The sequence below is a fragment of the Trichomycterus rosablanca genome, chromosome 7 (assembly GCF_030014385.1).
Source record: "Trichomycterus rosablanca isolate fTriRos1 chromosome 7, fTriRos1.hap1, whole genome shotgun sequence".
In the NCBI taxonomy this organism is placed as follows: Eukaryota; Metazoa; Chordata; class Actinopteri; order Siluriformes; family Trichomycteridae; genus Trichomycterus; species Trichomycterus rosablanca.
The window spans coordinates 23690141-23708042 of NC_085994.1; the positions used below are offsets into that span (position 1 = coordinate 23690141).

General features: G+C 44.2%; 1 protein-coding gene across 1 annotated transcript in view; it reads right to left on the minus strand.

The window, feature by feature from the left end:
- LOC134318303 (cytosolic sulfotransferase 3-like) overlaps positions 1–17902 on the minus strand; it is a 39189-nt gene that overhangs the window by 13738 nt on the left and 7549 nt on the right. Inside the window, exons 3-6 of the mRNA XM_062999157.1 lie at positions 12663–12791; positions 10167–10267; positions 7901–8027; positions 5920–6017 (exon numbers count right to left, since the gene is read on the minus strand). Coding sequence (XP_062855227.1) covers positions 5920–6017; positions 7901–8027; positions 10167–10267; positions 12663–12791 — 455 coding nt within the window. The remainder of the gene's footprint in view (positions 1–5919; positions 6018–7900; positions 8028–10166; positions 10268–12662; positions 12792–17902) is intronic.

The window sequence follows — 17902 nt, forward strand, 5'->3', positions numbered from 1 at the left end:
CTAAGTTATATCCAAGTTTCATGTCTATAGTGTTGTCCCATGAAAAGATATAATGAAATATTTGCAGAAATGTGAGGGGTGTACTCACTTTTGTGATACACTGTATATATATACTATAGATATATAGATAGATAGACAGACAGGTAGTGTTAGGAGTTCCTCTTGGGCTGTTGTTCCTTAGACTCCCTTTGTGAGCGGTTTGGCTACATCTGGTGGTGGCTGGAGGTACTTCATCTCCATTTTCCAGCCAATAGATCTCTCCCCTGCCTAATGAAGCACACCTGTTACCAATCTACTCCTCATCAGCCTACTGTTTTAAGCCCTTGGTTTCTTCCCAGTCACCACCAGATTGTCAGTTGCTGTTTGCTCTGTACTCTGCCTGGTTCCCTTTACTCCGGCTCTCTGTTCCTGAGTTCCAGCCTTCTCTGCCTGGTCCCTGGATCCCTGTCGGCTCTCTGTTCCTGAGTTCCAGCCTTCTCTGCCTGGTCCCTGGATCCCCGTCGGCTCTCTGTTCCTGAGTTCCAGCCTTCTCTGCCTGGTTCCTGGATCCCCGTCTGCTCTCTGTTCCTGTGTACCTGCCGTTCCTGCCTGGTTCCTGGATCCCCGTCTGCTCTCTGTTCCTGTGTACCTGCCGTTCCTGCCTGGTTCCTGGTTCTCCCATTCACTTGCCTCCTGCTGTTCCCGTCAGCCTCCTAGCCCCAAGCGCTGCCGCTGATTCCCTCGCTTTTCCCCGTTCCCTGGTTCTCTGGCTGGACTGTGGTTCTTAATAAACCATTTAAACCCTGCTTCTGTGTCTGTGGTTGTGTTCGCATCGTGGTTCCAAATCTAAACCTCTTAACAGTACAATCTGGTCATCACTATGGAACCCGCGAACCCTTCCACAGATGGGCAAGGGTCCATGGAGTCCCTGCTGTGCCACCAAGCCACTCAGCTGGATCAGCACGACCAATTGCTCAGGTCTCTCATCGAGAGCAACCGCCAGCTTGTGCAGCAATTAGGACAGGTCTCCCGGCAAGTTGCAGCCCTTACCTCCGCCCAACCTTTCTCGTCCCCGAACCCCAGCGCCGCGCCACATGTTCCTGTTTCCGAGTTCGGTTCCCCAGCCCCAGACTTACCACCCATCCGGAACCTTACCATGGCGAGTTGGAGAAATGCCGGGGTTTCCTGTACCAGTGCGGCCTGGTCTTTAGCCAACGACCCATCTCCTTCACCACCGACGCTAGCAAGATTGCCTATGTGATTGGACTCCTCAGGGGAAGAGCCCTAACTTGGGCCGAGGCCGCCCAGTCGTCTGTGGGTCCACATGTGGGGTCATATGAAGACTTCCTCTGCCGGTTTGAGGCAGTGTTCGATCACCCTAATCATGCCGGGGATGCGGCCAGTCGACTTTTGGGGCTACACCAGGGCTCCCGGTCTGTTGCTGATTACGCCGTGGAGTTCTGGACGCTTGCGGCTGATGCCGGCTGGAATGACGTCGCCCTCCGGGGAGCTTTCCGCCGTGGCCTAGAAGAGCGCCTTAAAGATGAGTTGGCAGCCCGGGATGAGCCTTCTAGACTTCAGGGTCTCATCGACCTTGTTATCCGTCTGGACGGCCGGCTCCGGGAGCGCCGCCGAGAGCGGTCGTCACGTCCAGCCCTGACCCAGAGGTCAGTTCTTCCCAGATCCTCTCTTCCTGTAACGCCTCTTCCGTTTCCAGCTTCCCCCACTGCTGAGGGCGCCGAACCCATGCAGCTTGGACGAGCCCGGCTGGCCCCAGAGGAACATCTGAGAAGATTGCGTTCGGGCGAATGCCTTTATTGTGGTCAAACCGGGCACCTCCTCGCTTCGTGCCCCATACGCCCAAAAGGGGGAGCTCGTCAGTAGGAGTGGGGACTCTGACGAGCTCAAGACCCACAACCCCAACTCTCCGTCCTCGCCTCCAGGTCCCAGCTACCCTATGCTTCCCCGGGAATTCTGTGTCCCTCCTTGCTCTCATCGATTCTGGGTCAGAAGACAATCTCATTGATGAGTGTCTTGCCACCCAGAAAGGGTGCGTCTTGGAGGCTCTCGACACCCCAGTAACCGCTTTTGCTTTGGATGGGCGCATGCTTGCTCTCATTACTCACCGCACGGCTGCGGTGACCCTCGTCCTTTCTGGCAATCATCGCGAGTCCCTCCGCTTCTCGGTAGTCAAGACCCCTAAGTCCCCTCTGGTTTTGGGTTTCCCATGGCTCTCCACCCATAATCCCCATCTTGATTGGCAGCAGGGAAAGATCACTGCTTGGAGCGATCTCTGCCACTCCAGGTGTTTACAGTCTGCGGTCCATCCTTCTAGCCCTCGTACCGACCCTACTCCTTCCACCGACTCTGCGGACCTCTCCCAAGTCCCCTCCGAGTATCATGATCTCCGGGAAGTATTTAGTAAGGACCTAGCTCGAGCTCTTCCTCCCCACCGGCCCTACGACTGTGCTATTAATCTCCTCCCCGGGGCCGCACTTCCCACCAGCCGTCTCTACCATCTGTCTCGTCCTGAGCGGGAAGCCATGGAGAATTATATCTCTGAGTGTCTGGAAACTGGTCTCATTCGTCCTTCCTCCTCTCCCCTCGGTGCAGGGTTCTTCTTTGTGGAAAAGAAGGATAAGTCCTTGAGGCCCTGCATAGACTACCGAGCGCTGAAACAGATCACAGTCAGGAACAAGTATCCACTTCCCCTCTCGTCTTCAGTGTTCGAGTCCTTGCAAGGTGCTTCCATCTTTAGCAAGCTTGACCTCCGCAATGCCTACCACCTGGTGCGTATCCGTGAAGGCGATGAGTGGAAGACGGCCTTCAACACTCCCCTCGGTCATTTCGAATATCAGGTGATGCCCTTTGGCCTGACCAACGCCCCCGCCGTCTTCCAGGCCCTGGCTAACGATGTCCTACGAGATTTCCTTTACCGTTTCGTTTTTGTTTACCTGGATGACATCCTGATCTTTTCCCGGTCTCCTGAGGAGCATGTTGTTCACGTCCGGCGGGTCCTTACCCGCCTATTGGAGAACCGACTATTTGTAAAGGCCGAGAAATGTGAGTTCATTACTCACACCATCGCCTTTCTCGGTTTCATCATCCAGCCCGGACAAATTAGGGCCGACTCTGAGAAGCTCCGAGCGGTGAAGGAGTGGCCGACCCCTTCCTGCTGTAAGGCATTACAGCGCTTCCTGGGGTTTGCTAACTTCTACAGGAGATTCATCCGCGACTACAGCAAGGTAGCGGCCCCCCTTACCAGTCTGACGTCCACCAAGGTCCCCTTCTCTTGGTCTCCAGAGGCTCAAGCCGCTTTCGACCGTCTTAAGGTGCTATTCACCTCGGCACCAGTCCTCTCCCAACCAGACCCCTCGAGGCAGTTCTTCGTGGAGGTGGATGCATCTTCTATTGGAGTCGGAGCGGTCCTCTCCCAACGCTCCAGCTCTGACAACCGGCTCCATCCCTGTGCCTTTTTCTCCCGACGGCTCACCCCCTCGGAAGCTAATTATGACGTAGGTAATCGAGAGCTCTTGGCTGTCAAAATGGCCCTCGAGGAGTGGAGGCACTGGCTGGAGGGCGCTAGACAACCATTTGTGGTATGGACAGATCACAAGAATCGTTCCTATGTCCAGACGGCTAAACGGCTGAATTCCCGCCAGGCCAGATGGGCCTTATTCTTCAGCCGATTCGACTTCACGCTGACGTACCGCCCAGGCACCCGTAACACCAAACCTGATGCGCTTTCGCGCCAGTTCATTCCCGAGGATTCCCCACCCTCCTCTGATTCCATCTTGCCCTCCAATTGTGTCCTAGCTGGAGTCACCTGGGAGATCCAGAAAGTGATACGAGACGCCCAAGAACAGGAACCTGACCCTGGGGATGGACCCCCCAACCGCCTGTTCGTCCCTACTGCTGTGAGGCCCGCTGTCCTCAGGTGGTCCCACAGTTCCAATTTTGCCGGTCACCCCGGAGCGAACCGCACCGAATCCCTCCTTAGACGTCATTTTTGGTGGCCATCCCTCGAGGCAGACACGAGGGAGTTTGTGGCTGCCTGCACCACCTGTACCCGTAATAAGGCCAACCACGCGCCTTCGGCTGGCCTGCTACAGCCCCTGTCCGTCCCTGGTCGTCCCTGGTCCCACATCGCCCTAGACTTCATCACCGGCCTTCCAGAATCTCAGGGGATGACTGTCATCCTTACGGTTGTGGACCGTTTTTCCAAGGCTGTACGGCTAATTGCTCTACCCAAGTTGCCCTCAGCCCTTGAGACGGCACAACTTTTATTCGACCAGGTCTTCAAGACCCACGGAATTCCCTTGGACATTGTCTCCGACCGCGGTCCCCAGTTTGTGTCTCGGGTCTGGCGTGCCTTTTGTAAGGCCTTGGGAGCTACCGTCAGCCTTTCGTCCGGGTTCCACCCCCAGTCCAACGGGCAAGCTGAAAGAGCAAATCAAGAGGTGGAGGCTGCCCTGCGCTGTATGACGGCCAAAGACACCTCCCTCTGGAGCGCTCACCTCGCCTGGGCGGAATACGCTCACAATACCCTCACCTACTCGGCTACTGGTCGATCCCCATTTGAGGCCTCCCTAGGATACCAACCACCACTGTTGTCTGAACTAGAGGTTGAGGTGGCAGTGCCCTCAGTCATCTGGCCTGGCGGGAGAGTTACGGCCCAGAGGAACGGTCCTGGGTTCCCCGCTCTGCCATTTTGGACCCCCACCTCATCCAGGAGTTCCACCGGGACAACCCTGACAAGCCGGGTAGGTCGCCTAGAGGCGCCCGTTAAAAGGTGGGGTACTGTTAGGAGTTCCTCTTGGGCTGTTGTTCCTTAGACTCCCTTTGTGAGCGGTTTGGCTACATCTGGTGGTGGCTGGAGGTACTTCATCTCCATTTTCCAGCCAATAGATCTCTCCCCTGCCTAATGAAGCACACCTGTTACCAATCTACTCCTCATCAGCCTACTGTTTTAAGCCCTTGGTTTCTTCCCAGTCACCACCAGATTGTCAGTTGCTGTTTGCTCTGTACTCTGCCTGGTTCCCTTTACTCCGGCTCTCTGTTCCTGAGTTCCAGCCTTCTCTGCCTGGTCCCTGGATCCCTGTCGGCTCTCTGTTTCTGAGTTCCAGCCTTCTCTGCCTGGTCCCTGGATCCCCGTCGGCTCTCTGTTCCTGAGTTCCAGCCTTCTCTGCCTGGTTCCTGGATCCCCGTCTGCTCTCTGTTCCTGTGTACCTGCCGTTCCTGCCTGGTTCCTGGATCCCCGTCTGCTCTCTGTTCCTGTGTACCTGCCGTTCCTGCCTGGTTCCTGGTTCTCCCATTCACTTGCCTCCTGCTGTTCCCGTCAGCCTCCTAGCCCCAAGCGCTGCCGCTGATTCCCTCGCTTTTCCCCGTTCCCTGGTTCTCTGGCTGGACTGTGGTTCTTAATAAACCATTTAAACCCTGCTTCTGTGTCTGTGGTTGTGTTCGCATCGTGGTTCCAAATCTAAACCTCTTAACAGGTAGATAGATAGATAGATAGATAGATAGATAGATAGATAGATAGATAGATAGATAGATAGATAGATAGATAGATAGATAGATCTAAGTCTACAAACTTTTAGCTTCATCATGTACATATAAGTTAATATATATCTTGGTTGTTGGTTGCAGGCTGTTTGAAGAGTGTGGTAAGGACTTTATATTAATGCCCATGCTATTTTATAACAGAATGTCCACCAAGGACAGGTGTCCACATACTTTTGGTCATATAATCTGATGTCAACCCCAGTTCCTGATCCAAAGTTAACTATGCTTCAGGTCTGGTTATAGTCCTGTTTTTGTTCCCAGAACTTGGTCCATCAATATTTTGGAGTCCTCTTGCTTAAATTAAATTACATTAGTTCCTTAACACGTCTTCAGTCTGGGTCTCTTATCAATAAGTAACTACTGAAGAGAATTACTCACCTCCACCAGATCCTCGTAGAACATGTAGTGGATTTTGGAGTTTGTCTGTTTCTTCTCCCACCATCCGCACACATGGTCATACCAGGATCCATACAGCACTGTCCATAAAACACAGTGAATAGTAGTGATGAAGTAGTAATGACACAATCTTTTGTGAAAGTAGCACATTTTATTAATAAATTAAGTCAGTGGTTCTCACTGTTCTACTGTGGTACTAGTACCACTGGTGGGACCTAAAGCTCTCCAAGGTGGTACTCCATATGACCTTGGAAAATGCCATGACTTAAAAACAAAGCATTTTTCTTAATAGCATGATGGTTTTGTTCATATTTAAACTTCTGTTTTGCCATTTTTGGCTATCAGAGGGGGCACACAGGCACAGATAATTAATGTGTCTCTTTCAATTGTCAGTTACCTGCAGGTTTTGAGCGTTAATTCGTTCTTGGTGGGAGTTTTTCTGTTCAGAACGGTTTCTACCTCTCAGACTTGCCAGCTCCTTTGTTGGCAAACTTGCTTTTCTCTGAAGCCGTGATACCGGGCAGCATGGTCCAGTTCATTTTATTTATATGGTCCAGTTCATTTTATATCCCTGATTGCAGTCAAGATGGGTACATTGCTGCTCACGCCTCCTCCGACCCGTGTGCAGCCCTTAGCGGAACCCTTTTTAACCCATGCACTCTGCACAGGCTCCTCTATATCTGCTAATCAGGGTCCTTACTAGGGATGCATCGATACCATTTTTTCCCAACCGAGTACGAGTACAAGTACATGTATTTTTGTACTCGCCGATACCGATACCTATTTAGAATGATGCAATCTGGAGCATTATGGAATAGTGTAGTTTTTAGTGTAAAATAGTGCAGTGGAACAGTTGCTTGGGTTGCCATCACTAATTGTAAAAAAAAAAAAAACACCGCACAGACATAATTGAGAAAGCTTCTGACAAGCTAACGTTAACATTCATTAATAAACGCACGTAATTAACGTTGTGCACATCATACATGCGATGCGATTCTGCTGATTGAAATATTTACTTTAAAAGGATAATACAGTCCGATCCCATCTGAGCCGATTCTATCAGCACATAGTAAACGACTCTGAGTCAGCTCCCGCTTTGTGGTAATAACCAGTATAATTAAGCCTGAGCTTTATAATGTAAGCGAGTCACACAAAATGTTCTGTAGTAGTTGGTGTTTATTTACAACCGCATCATTCATTATAACAGTAAACACGGAGAGATGACTGAGAAAAGAAGCTTAAAATGAGTCGACTCCTGAATCACTTGTATCGACACTGTGAACAGAGTATTAAAGACACACACATGTCTTATAACAGCGGTCGCTGCTTTTGTAACCGGTTATCTTCGCTGTTAGCTCTATTTTGAAGGTTTTTCTTTTTTTTTCAAACGGAACTAAATAACATTAAACGTGCGTGTGAGCGTGGTCAGTGAGAATAATTCAATCTGTCTCCCGTGGGTGAAAAATGAATTGCTTTAGTTTTAGAAGTAAAAAAATCTTGCAATGTCACGCGCCCCGGGTCAGGCACTCGCGCCCCACAGGTTGAAAATCCCTGCGTTAACGCAGCAACGTGCACTAGGCACAAGGTATCGCATGTTTAGTATCGGAGCCTCGTTTGCGAGTGCGAGTACGAGTTAATGAGCGCGGTATCGGGCTAATACCCGATACTAGGATCGGTACTCATGCATCTCTAGTCCTTACACAGCAATTGAAGACCCCACCCACATAGTCTGGTCACCCCACCCACATAGTCTGGTCATCCCGCCCTGCAGACACTGCCATTTATGCCCGATAGATGCTGCCCAGCCGACCGGTGGCAACGCCGAGTTTCAAACCGAGGAGTTCAGAATTTAGGTGCTGGTGTGCTAGCGGTATATCCAAATACTTTTGTTCATATAGTGTATTAATTGTTAGTATACTAAGTATTTGTAGTATTTGTTAACATTTCTCAATCACAGACTCACTCTTTCCTTCTTTAAATCGTTCTAAATAACTGCTCCAGTCTCCAGGCTCAGGTTGCAACTTCTCCATTTGGTCAAAGTGGAAGAAGGAAACAACGTTGTCTTTAGCATTGCGAGCAACATAAACAATCTGTAGACAAAAACAAGACAGTGAAGAAGGTTAGTTACATACAACCATTTACAAATACAGTGTATCACAAAAGTGAGTACACCCCTCACATTTCTGCAAATATTTTATTATATCTTTTCATGGGACAACACTATAGAACTAAAACTTGGATATAACTTAGAGTAGTCAGTGTACAACTTGTATAGCAGTGTAGATTTACTGTCTTCTGAAAATAACTCAACACACAGCCATTAATGTCTAAATGGCTGGCAACATAAGTGAGTACACCCCACAGTGAACATGTCCAAATTGTGCCCAAAGTGTCAATATTTTGTGTGACCACCATTATTATCCAGCACTGCCTTAACCCTCTTGGGCATGGAATTCACCAGAGCTGCACAGGTTGCTACTGGAATCCTCTTCCACTCCTCTATGATGACATCACGGAGCTGGTGGATGTTAGACACCTTGAACTCCTCCACCTTCCACTTGAGGATGCGCCACAGGTGCTCAATTGGGTTTAGTCCATCACCTTTACCTTCAGCTTCCTCAGCAAGGCAGTTGTCATCTTGGAGGTTGTGTTTGGGGTCGTTATCCTGTTGGAAAACTGCCATGAGGCCAGTTTTCGAAGGGAGGGGATCATGTTCTGTTTCAGAATGTCACAGTACATGTTGGAATTCATGTTTCCCTCAATGAACTGCAGCTCCCCAGTGCCAGCAACACTCATGCAGCCCAAGACCATGATGCTACCACCACCATGCTTGACTGTAGGCAATATACAGTTGTCTTGGTACTTCTCACCAGGGCGCCGTTACACATGCTGGACACCATCTGAGCCAAACAAGTTTATCTTGGTCTCGTCAGACCACAGGGCATTCCAGTAATCCATGTTCTTGGACTACTTGTCTTCAGCAAACTGTTTGCTGGCTTTCTTGTGCGTCAGCTTCCTTCTGGGATGACGACCATGCAGACCGAGTTGATGCAGTGTGCGGCGTATGGTCTGAGCACTGACAGGCTGACCTCCCACGTCTTCAACCTCTGCAGCAATGCTGGCAGCACTCATGTGTCTATTTTTTAAAGCCAACCTCTGGATATGACGCCGAACACGTGGACTCAACTTCTTTGGTCGACCCTGGCGAAGCCTGTTCCGAGTGGAACCTGTCCTGGAAAACCGCTGTATGACCTTGGCCACCATGCTGTAGCTCAGTTTCAGGGTGTTAGCAATCTTCTTATAGCCCAGGCCATCTTTGTGGAAAGCAACAATTCTATTTCTCACATCCTCAGAGAGTTCTTTGCCATGAGGTGCCATGTTGAATATCCAGTGGCCAGTATGAGAGAATTGTACCCAAAACACCAAATTTAACAGCCCTGCTCCCCATTTACACCTGGGACCTTGACACATGACACCAGGGAGGGACAACGACACATTTGGGCACAATTTGGACATGTTCACTGTGGGGTGTACTCACTTATGTTGCCAGCTATTTAGACATTAATGGCTGTGTGTTGAGTTATTTTCAGAAGACAGTAAATCTACACTGCTATACAAGCTGTACACTGACTACTCTAAGTTATATCCAAGTTTCATGTCTATAGTGTTGTCCCATGAAAAGATATAATGAAATATTTGCAGAAATGTGAGGGGTGTACTCACTTTTGTGATACACTGTATGTATTTATTTATGTATGCTATGTGGCCAAAGGTATGCTATTCCGAACCTACAACAGCCACCATTCTTTCAGAAGATTTAAGAAAGTTGCTTTGTGAGAATCTGACCACATTTAGTCAAAATAATATTTATATTCGGGCAAGAAGGCTTGGCTTACAAATGACGTTCCAATAGATTTTGCCCTACCACAGCTAAAACACCTGCTCCTTGCAATCCACAATTGTTATCGCAATTGTTAGCAAGTTATCACCTTTTATTTCCTTTTTTTCTAAGCTACCCCCAGTAGTCATAGTTGATATAAAAATTGTTAGCTAAACTTTAATAATTTAATCACTTCAACTGGGTAAAAATAAGTGCAAAAATTTAAAAAATTGTCTTCATTATTTTCTAAAGAAACAATAAGTGCACATGTATACTAAGAAGATTTCAGGATTTTAATAATAATTATATTTTAGTTCAGTCTGATAGGAAGTCTCAGCAGATACTGTACCCTGCAGTTCTGTTCCCAGAAGGACTTGGGTATAAACTGAACCGGCAAATGAGTTTTGATGATGCGAGGAAAAGTTTGCAACGAATCTGTTTTCTCTGTTCCTGTGTAAATAAAACAGTAAATACAACAAATTTGACACACCTTGACATAATCAGAACAGAAAATATGTATAAAGTTATTATGCAAAACCTTACACTGACTTCTAATACATGAATAAAGAGAAGATGCAATGTAATATAAATAGAAATACACCTAATTACACAATGGAATTACAATTTATGGAACTTCTCAGCTAAGTATATAACATAGTCATGTGTGGAAATACAGTGTACAACATAACAGGTATAACAGGTGATGGGAGGTTATATACAGTATATTCATTGCAGACAGTATGAACCCAAGACATTTCATGTTTTGTCTGGTCAGCTGCATTTCATTTATTAATAAACATCCATTCCTGCATTTCAGGTCTGCAACACATTCCAAAAAAAGTTGGGACAGTAAAGCCTTTACCACTTTGTAATGTTGCTATTCCTTTTCACCACACTTAAAAGACGTTTTGGCACTGATGATACCAAGTAATTTAATGTTTCAGCTTTTATTTTGTCTCATTCTTCCTGCAAACACGTCTTAAGATGTACAACAGTTTTTTCCGTTTCAAAATTCTCCACACATTCTCTATTAAGGACAGGTCAGTACCCGTACCCTCTTCTTCCACACCCATGCCTTTGTAATGTGTGCAGCATGTGGTTTTGCATTGTCTTGTTGAAAAATGCATGGACATCCCTGGAGAAGATGACGTCTTGAGGGCAGCACATGTTGCTCTAAGATCTCAATGTACTTTTGTCATACCATGACAGACCCTGGCTTTTGGACTTCTAGCTGATTACAGTCTGGATGATCCTTTTCATCTTTGGTCCGGAGCACATGGCGTCCATTTTCCCCAAAAAATAGCTGGAATGCTGATTCGTTTCCACTGTGTGATGGTCAGTCTTAGATGCCTTAGAGCACAGAGAAGTCAACGCCGCTTCTGGACATGGTTAACATAAGGCTTCATTTTTGCACAGTAAAGTTTTAAGTGGCATTTGTGTATGTAACTCTGTATTGTAGTGCTTGACAAAGGTTTGCCAAAATAATCCCTCACCCATGTGGTTATATCAGCTATTGTTGTGTGGAGGTTCTTGATGCAGTGTCGTCTAAGGAATCAAAGATCACAGGCGTTCAGCTTAAGCTGCACCCTTGGCCTTTACACACTGAAATTTCCTTGAATGGTTTAATGATATTATGCACTGTAGAGGGAGAAATATGCAAATCCCTTCCAATATTTCTTTGAGGTTCATGTAAACATTTCAATCATTTTCTCACACATTTGTTGACAAACTGTCATGGGCGGATCTACTGGGGTGGCATAGGGTGGCAAATGCCACCCTAAAAGAAAGCCTTGCCACCCCTGCTGCCACCCGAGTTGGCAGCAACAAATTAAAAGAAAAGTTATTGCCAATTTGCAACGCTGCCACTCTGACACAGTCAAAAACTGTTTGCTTTCCCTCTCCCACATCTGCCACTCATCACCTGTGTCTTACCTTAATGCCTTTCCTTTGATAATGCCCCACCTACAGTAGTGTTACCATACTTCTATCTCCTATTAATGAGATCACATTGTATGGTCACTTATTCCTAATATGAACTGTTTCACATGAAACCTTAAATGCAAGACATTGATTGCATGAGATTAAGTTTGTCTGTATGAGTTTGTAAATGGCAGCCCGTGCCCTTTTGTAGTGTGTACATACTATTTCTCATCAAACTGTGATAACTGTGATTACATTCAGTATAAATACGTCTGCCATATGTTGCCACCCCTCAAAAATACCTGCCGCCCTCTCGCCACCCCATAAATATTTTTCTATATCTATTTTTCTAGATCCGCCCCTGCAAACTGGAGATCCTCTGATCATCTTTGCTTATGAAAGACTCAGCCTTTCCTGGATGCTGCTTTTGTTCCAAACCATGATTACAATCACCTGTTGACATCACCTGTTTGGAATCACATCATTATTTAGTTTTTTCACCTCATTACTAGCCCTAAATTGCCCCGGTCACAACTTTTTTTGGAATGTGTTGCAGGCCTGAAATGCAGGAATGAAGGTATATTAACTAATGAAATGAAGCAGATAAAACATGAAATATTTTCGGTTCAGACTGTCTGCAATCAAATAAAAGTCAAAGTAAATGTAAGAAACTCTGCATTTTTATTTTATTTGCATTTTCCATACTGTCCCAACTTTTTCTGATTTGGGGTTGTACAAATGTAAGTCAATATCTCTAAAAATGTTTTTTAACTAGTTCTCATATCATAATTTAATGTCTTGTTTTGTTTCATTATCTGAAATAATTTTGCGTAGAAAAAAATATACAATAACAGGACCATTCAGAAAGGGTGCAATTACTTATATATAACACTGTAAAAATATAAAGGTCACTTTATTTTCAGACCTGAAGGTTCGGGTGGGCAGCTGAACTCCAAAAATGGCACTCTGTCAGAAACAGGGATGGACTTTTCACGCTCTGGACATGTCTCCCGGAAACAAATCAGATCAAGAATGTAGCTGACCCAAGTGGTACCTTAATAAAATAAAAAAAATGAGGATAATAAACCAGGCATTTGTTTTCACTATCAGCTTTACCCTAATCAGTGTTGTAATAAAGTCCTGGACTGCCTAGAAGCACTCCAGCAATACACCTAGCAATACACTCTCACATATTCACTCACACACTCTTCTCTGGGGGCAATCAACCCTGTACCCATATTTGATTATTAAACTCAGGCCCTCAAAATCCATGTTGTTGTGAAGCACCCTCTCTACCAGCTGCATCATCATGTGACCCTCTTTTTAAATCTTACTGAAGCACAAAGGCTTTTTTTTTAATACTTAGCAAGTGTTTGGGTGTTTGGGTGGCCCAGTAGTGCAGCCCAGGCCCAGTAAGAACCTTGGAACCTTGGTTTGATCCTTATATTCTTCCCTAGGGTTCCTTCTAGTAGGAGGAACCCCCCCCCCCCCCCCCATTCAATTGAACAAGTGAATTTGAATAAGTATGTGATATGGTTGCTTAGTGGTTAAGGTACTGGACTAGTAACCAGAAGATTGCAGGTTCAAGCCCCACCACTGATAAGTTGCTACTGCAGGGCCCCTGAGCAAAGCCCTTAATCTTGAAGTGTAAGTTGCTTTGGATAGAAGTGTCTAGGGATGTCCCGATCATCGGGGCCGATCAAGGCATTTTTTAATTGATCGGAATCGGCTTTATTAAACCCGATCTTAATCCCGATCTTTTGTTTTACGTCAGCATGTTTAATTGATCGGAATCGGCTTTATTAAACCCGATCTTAATCCCGATCTTTTGTTTTACGTCAGCATGTCCGCATGTGTCAGCATGTGTGGAAATAGTTTAAACTGGAAGGTAAAACAAGTCCAACAGTGAAGTGTAACGTCTGCACTGCGAGCGTTTCACGAGGCGGTGGGAGCAGAGCTGCGTTCATTACTGTAGAATTTTACTGTTTATATGGTGTGTGAGTCAAGGATCACACCGGTTTACGAAACAACGTAGTGATGCATGTAGTTTAATAAAGAAATAAATACACGGTATATTCACATATTGTCGGGAGCAGAACACTTTATTAACTTCTGTTACAGTACCGAACACCGGACAGCTGAGTCAAGCACGCTGTTTCATGTTCTATGGAAGGCCTAAAGGGTCAAAACACACTCACTTCGTGTACAAACGTCCATCAAACCACTGTCACAATACAAGCACTTTAAGAACTGGCTTTCCTTCATAACAAAAGAGCCTTTCCATTTCAGGTTTTACTGTAATGCTTTCAAGTAACTTATTTTCTTATATTGAAGTTAAGCTACGAGGCTGAACTTTATATTTTACCGACATAAATCAACTAAATGAAGACGTGAACATAATTTTTTTGGCTGATTCTCATCGTGATATTGTCAATGTAAAAATGTGATTCAAATATAATTAAAATATTTACTTTGTAAAATATTTTTTCAATTCATTCTTTCAGGCTGCATTTCCACTGTAAGGAAAATCTATTTTTATTCAGAAGCATACTGGTGGCGTAATTCATGTCGGGCCAGACAAATAACGAATCCATTATACAGAACTGGTCCCTCTTTGTAAGAAAAAGTTGATTTTAGGCTGGCCCAAGTTCATTTTATACCTAAAATCTATAGCCAACATGGCACACTCAGCAATAGTGCACATGAAAATTGATTCAAAGGGGCAATTTCAGAAGCATACTGGTGGCATAATTCAAGTCGGGCCAGACAAATAACAAATCCATTATACAGAACTGGTCCCTCTTTGTAAGAAAAAGTTGATTTTAGGCTGGCCCAAGTTCATTTTATACCTAAAATCTATAGCCAACATGGCACACTCAGCAATAGTGCACATGAAAATTGATTCAAATGGGCAATTTCAGAAGCATACTGGTGGCATAATTCAAGTCGGGCCAGACAAATAACAAATCCATTATACAGAACTGGTCCCTCTCTGTAAGAAAAAGTTGAGTTTAGACTGGCCCAAGTTCATTTTATACCTAAAATCTATAGCCAACATGGCACACTCAGCAATAGTGCACATGAAAATTGATTCAAAGGGGCAATTTCAGAAGCATACTGGTGGCATAATTCAAGTCGGGCCAGACAAATAACAAATTCATAATACAGAACTGGTCCCTCTCTGTAAGAAAAAGTTGATTTTAGACTGGCCCAAGTTCATTTTATACCTAAAATCTAAAGCCAACATGGCACACTCAGCAATGGTGCACATGAAAATTGATTCAATGGGGCAATTTCAGAAGCATACTGGTGGCATAATTCATGTCGGGTCGGACAAATAACAAATTCATAATACAGAACTGGTCCCTCTCTGTAAGAAAAAGTTGATTTTAGACTGGCCCAAGTTCATTTTATACCTAAAATCTAAAGCCAACATGGCACACTCAGCAATGGTGCACATGAAAATTGATTCAATGGGGCAATTTCAGAAGCATACTGGTGGCATAATTCATGTCGGGTCGGACAAATAACAAATCCATTATACAGAACTGGTCCCTCTCTGTAAGAAAAAGTTGATTTTAGACTGGCCCAAGTTCATTTTATACCTAAAATCTATAGCCAAAATGGCACACTCAGCAATGGTGCACATGAAAATTGATTCAAAGGGGCAATTTCAGAAGCATACTGGTGGCATAATTCAAGTCAAACCAGACAAATAACAAATCCATCATACAGAACTGGTCCCTCTCTGTAAGAAAAAGTTGATTTTAGACTGGCCCAGGTTTATTCTATACCTAAAATCTAACTGCCAACATGGCACACTCAGCAATGGTGCACATGAAAATTGATTAAAAGGGGAAATTTCAGAAGCATACTGGTGGCATAATTCAAGTCGGGCCAGACAAATAACAAATCCATTATACAGAACTGGTCCCTCTCTGTAAGAAAAAGTTTATTTTAGGCTGGCCCAAGTTCATTTTATACCTAAAATCTATAGCCAACATGGCACACTCAGCAATAGTGCACATGAAAATTGATTCAATGGGGCAATTTCAGAAGCATACTGGTGGCATAATTCATGTCGGGCCGGACAAATAACAAATCCATTATACAGAACTGGTCCCTCTCTGTAAGAAAAAGTTGATTTTAGACTGGCCCAAGTTCATTTTATACCTAAAATCTATAGCCAAAATGGCACACTCAGCAATGGTGCACATGAAAATTGATTCAAAGGGGCAATTTCAGAAGCATACTGGTGGCATAATTCAAGTCGGGCCAGACAAATAACAAATCCATTATACAGAACTGGTCCCTCTCTGTAAGAAAAAGTTGATTTTAGACTGGCCCAAGTTCATTTTATACCTAAAATCTATAGCCAACATGGCACACTCAGCAATGGTGCACATGAAAATTGATTCAAAGGGGCAATTTCAGAAGCATACTGGTGGCATAATTCAAGTCGGGCCAGACAAATAACAAATCCATCATACAGAACTGGTCCCTCTCTGTAAGAAAAAGTTGATTTTAGACTGGCCCAGGTTTATTCTATACCTAAAATCTAACTGCCAACATGGCACACTCAGCAATGGTGCACATGAAAATTGATTCAAAGGGGCAATTTCAGAGGCATACTGGTGGCATAATTCAAGTCGGGCAAGACAAATAACAAATCCATCATACAGAACTGGTCCCATTCTGTAAGAAAAAGTTGATTTTAGACTGGCCCAAGTTTATTCTATACCTAAAATCTAACTGCCAACATGGCACACTCAGCAATGGTGCACATGAAAATTGATTAAAAGGGGAAATTTCAGAAGCATACTGGTGGCATAATTCAAGTCGGGTCAGACAAATAACAAATCCATCATACAGAACTGGTCCCTCTTTGTAAGAAAAAGTTCATTTTAGACTGGCCCAGGATCATTTTCTAACTAAAATCGAACTGGCAACATGGCACACTTAGCAATGGTGCACATGTAAATTTATTTAAAGAGAAAACAAATTAGACAACCAAGTTAACCAAAAAGAAGAATTCTCTCCCTGTAAGCAATTTTTTAAATTTTATTACTTGAGAGAACATGGCAATCATATTAAGAAGTTGCAATCTTTGCCACTGTCTCCTGGGGGCCCTTCACTGTATACAGCCTACTTGTTCATGTGACGAACGCAAGTCGCATATGCGTTAAACAGCTTTTAATGAGCAGAACCACGAACAAATATGGACTAGTGAACACTGACTAGCAGTAATTTAAAAATAGGCACAAATGTAGACCACAACAATAACCAGTACAAACAAACACAAACGGAAACCACCACAGTAAGTAGCAAAAGAAAAAACAGGATAGAGGAGTAGGCCTATTTGGACACACAGGTAAAGTGAAGAGCGCAAACAACGGGGCGTGGCAGCACACAGCACACGGTGACATACTGGCAGAAGAAAGCAAAAATATAAAGTCTTGTGCACTTTTAGACATGTTGCCAGTAAGTTACTGTAGTTCAAATTTACAGTACCATAACTGTATTTTACTTTTTCAGTAACTTGATCTTACTGTAATTGCATTTTACAGTAACATCACAGTTAAAACTTAGGTTAACTGTACAGTACTGTAATTATTTGTTAAATTCTTATTATTTAATTCAAATTTTAGAAACTGTAAATTATACTTATTTTAATTATATCTTACACAATACTACTATTTAATCCACACAGACACAATTGTTGCAAGATATCAAATAGTTAATTTAAAGCACTGCAAATGCTTAAAGCACTTCAACAAAAATGCGCAAAAATACAGAATTTCCTTAAAAATATTCTTACTTTAATCCATGCAACTTTCAAAATGCATTTAAAACACATTTAAAATAACACAATGTTCATTACTTAACATGTACAAAATTCATGTTAATTCATACATTTCAAATAATGTCAGCACAAATTTGTATTTTAAACAGTACTGTAGAATTTATAGAACAGAATATATTGTTCAATGTCATATATTGACATTGTTCAGACACTATATATTTTTTGTAAGTAAAATTACTAGCATAGTATTACTATTAAATGATTGTACTGATTTTCAGTGAATGAAACTTGTTTATGTTTTATGTATTACAGTGGGGTCAAAAAGTATTTAGTCAGCCACTGATTGTGCAAGTTCTCCTACT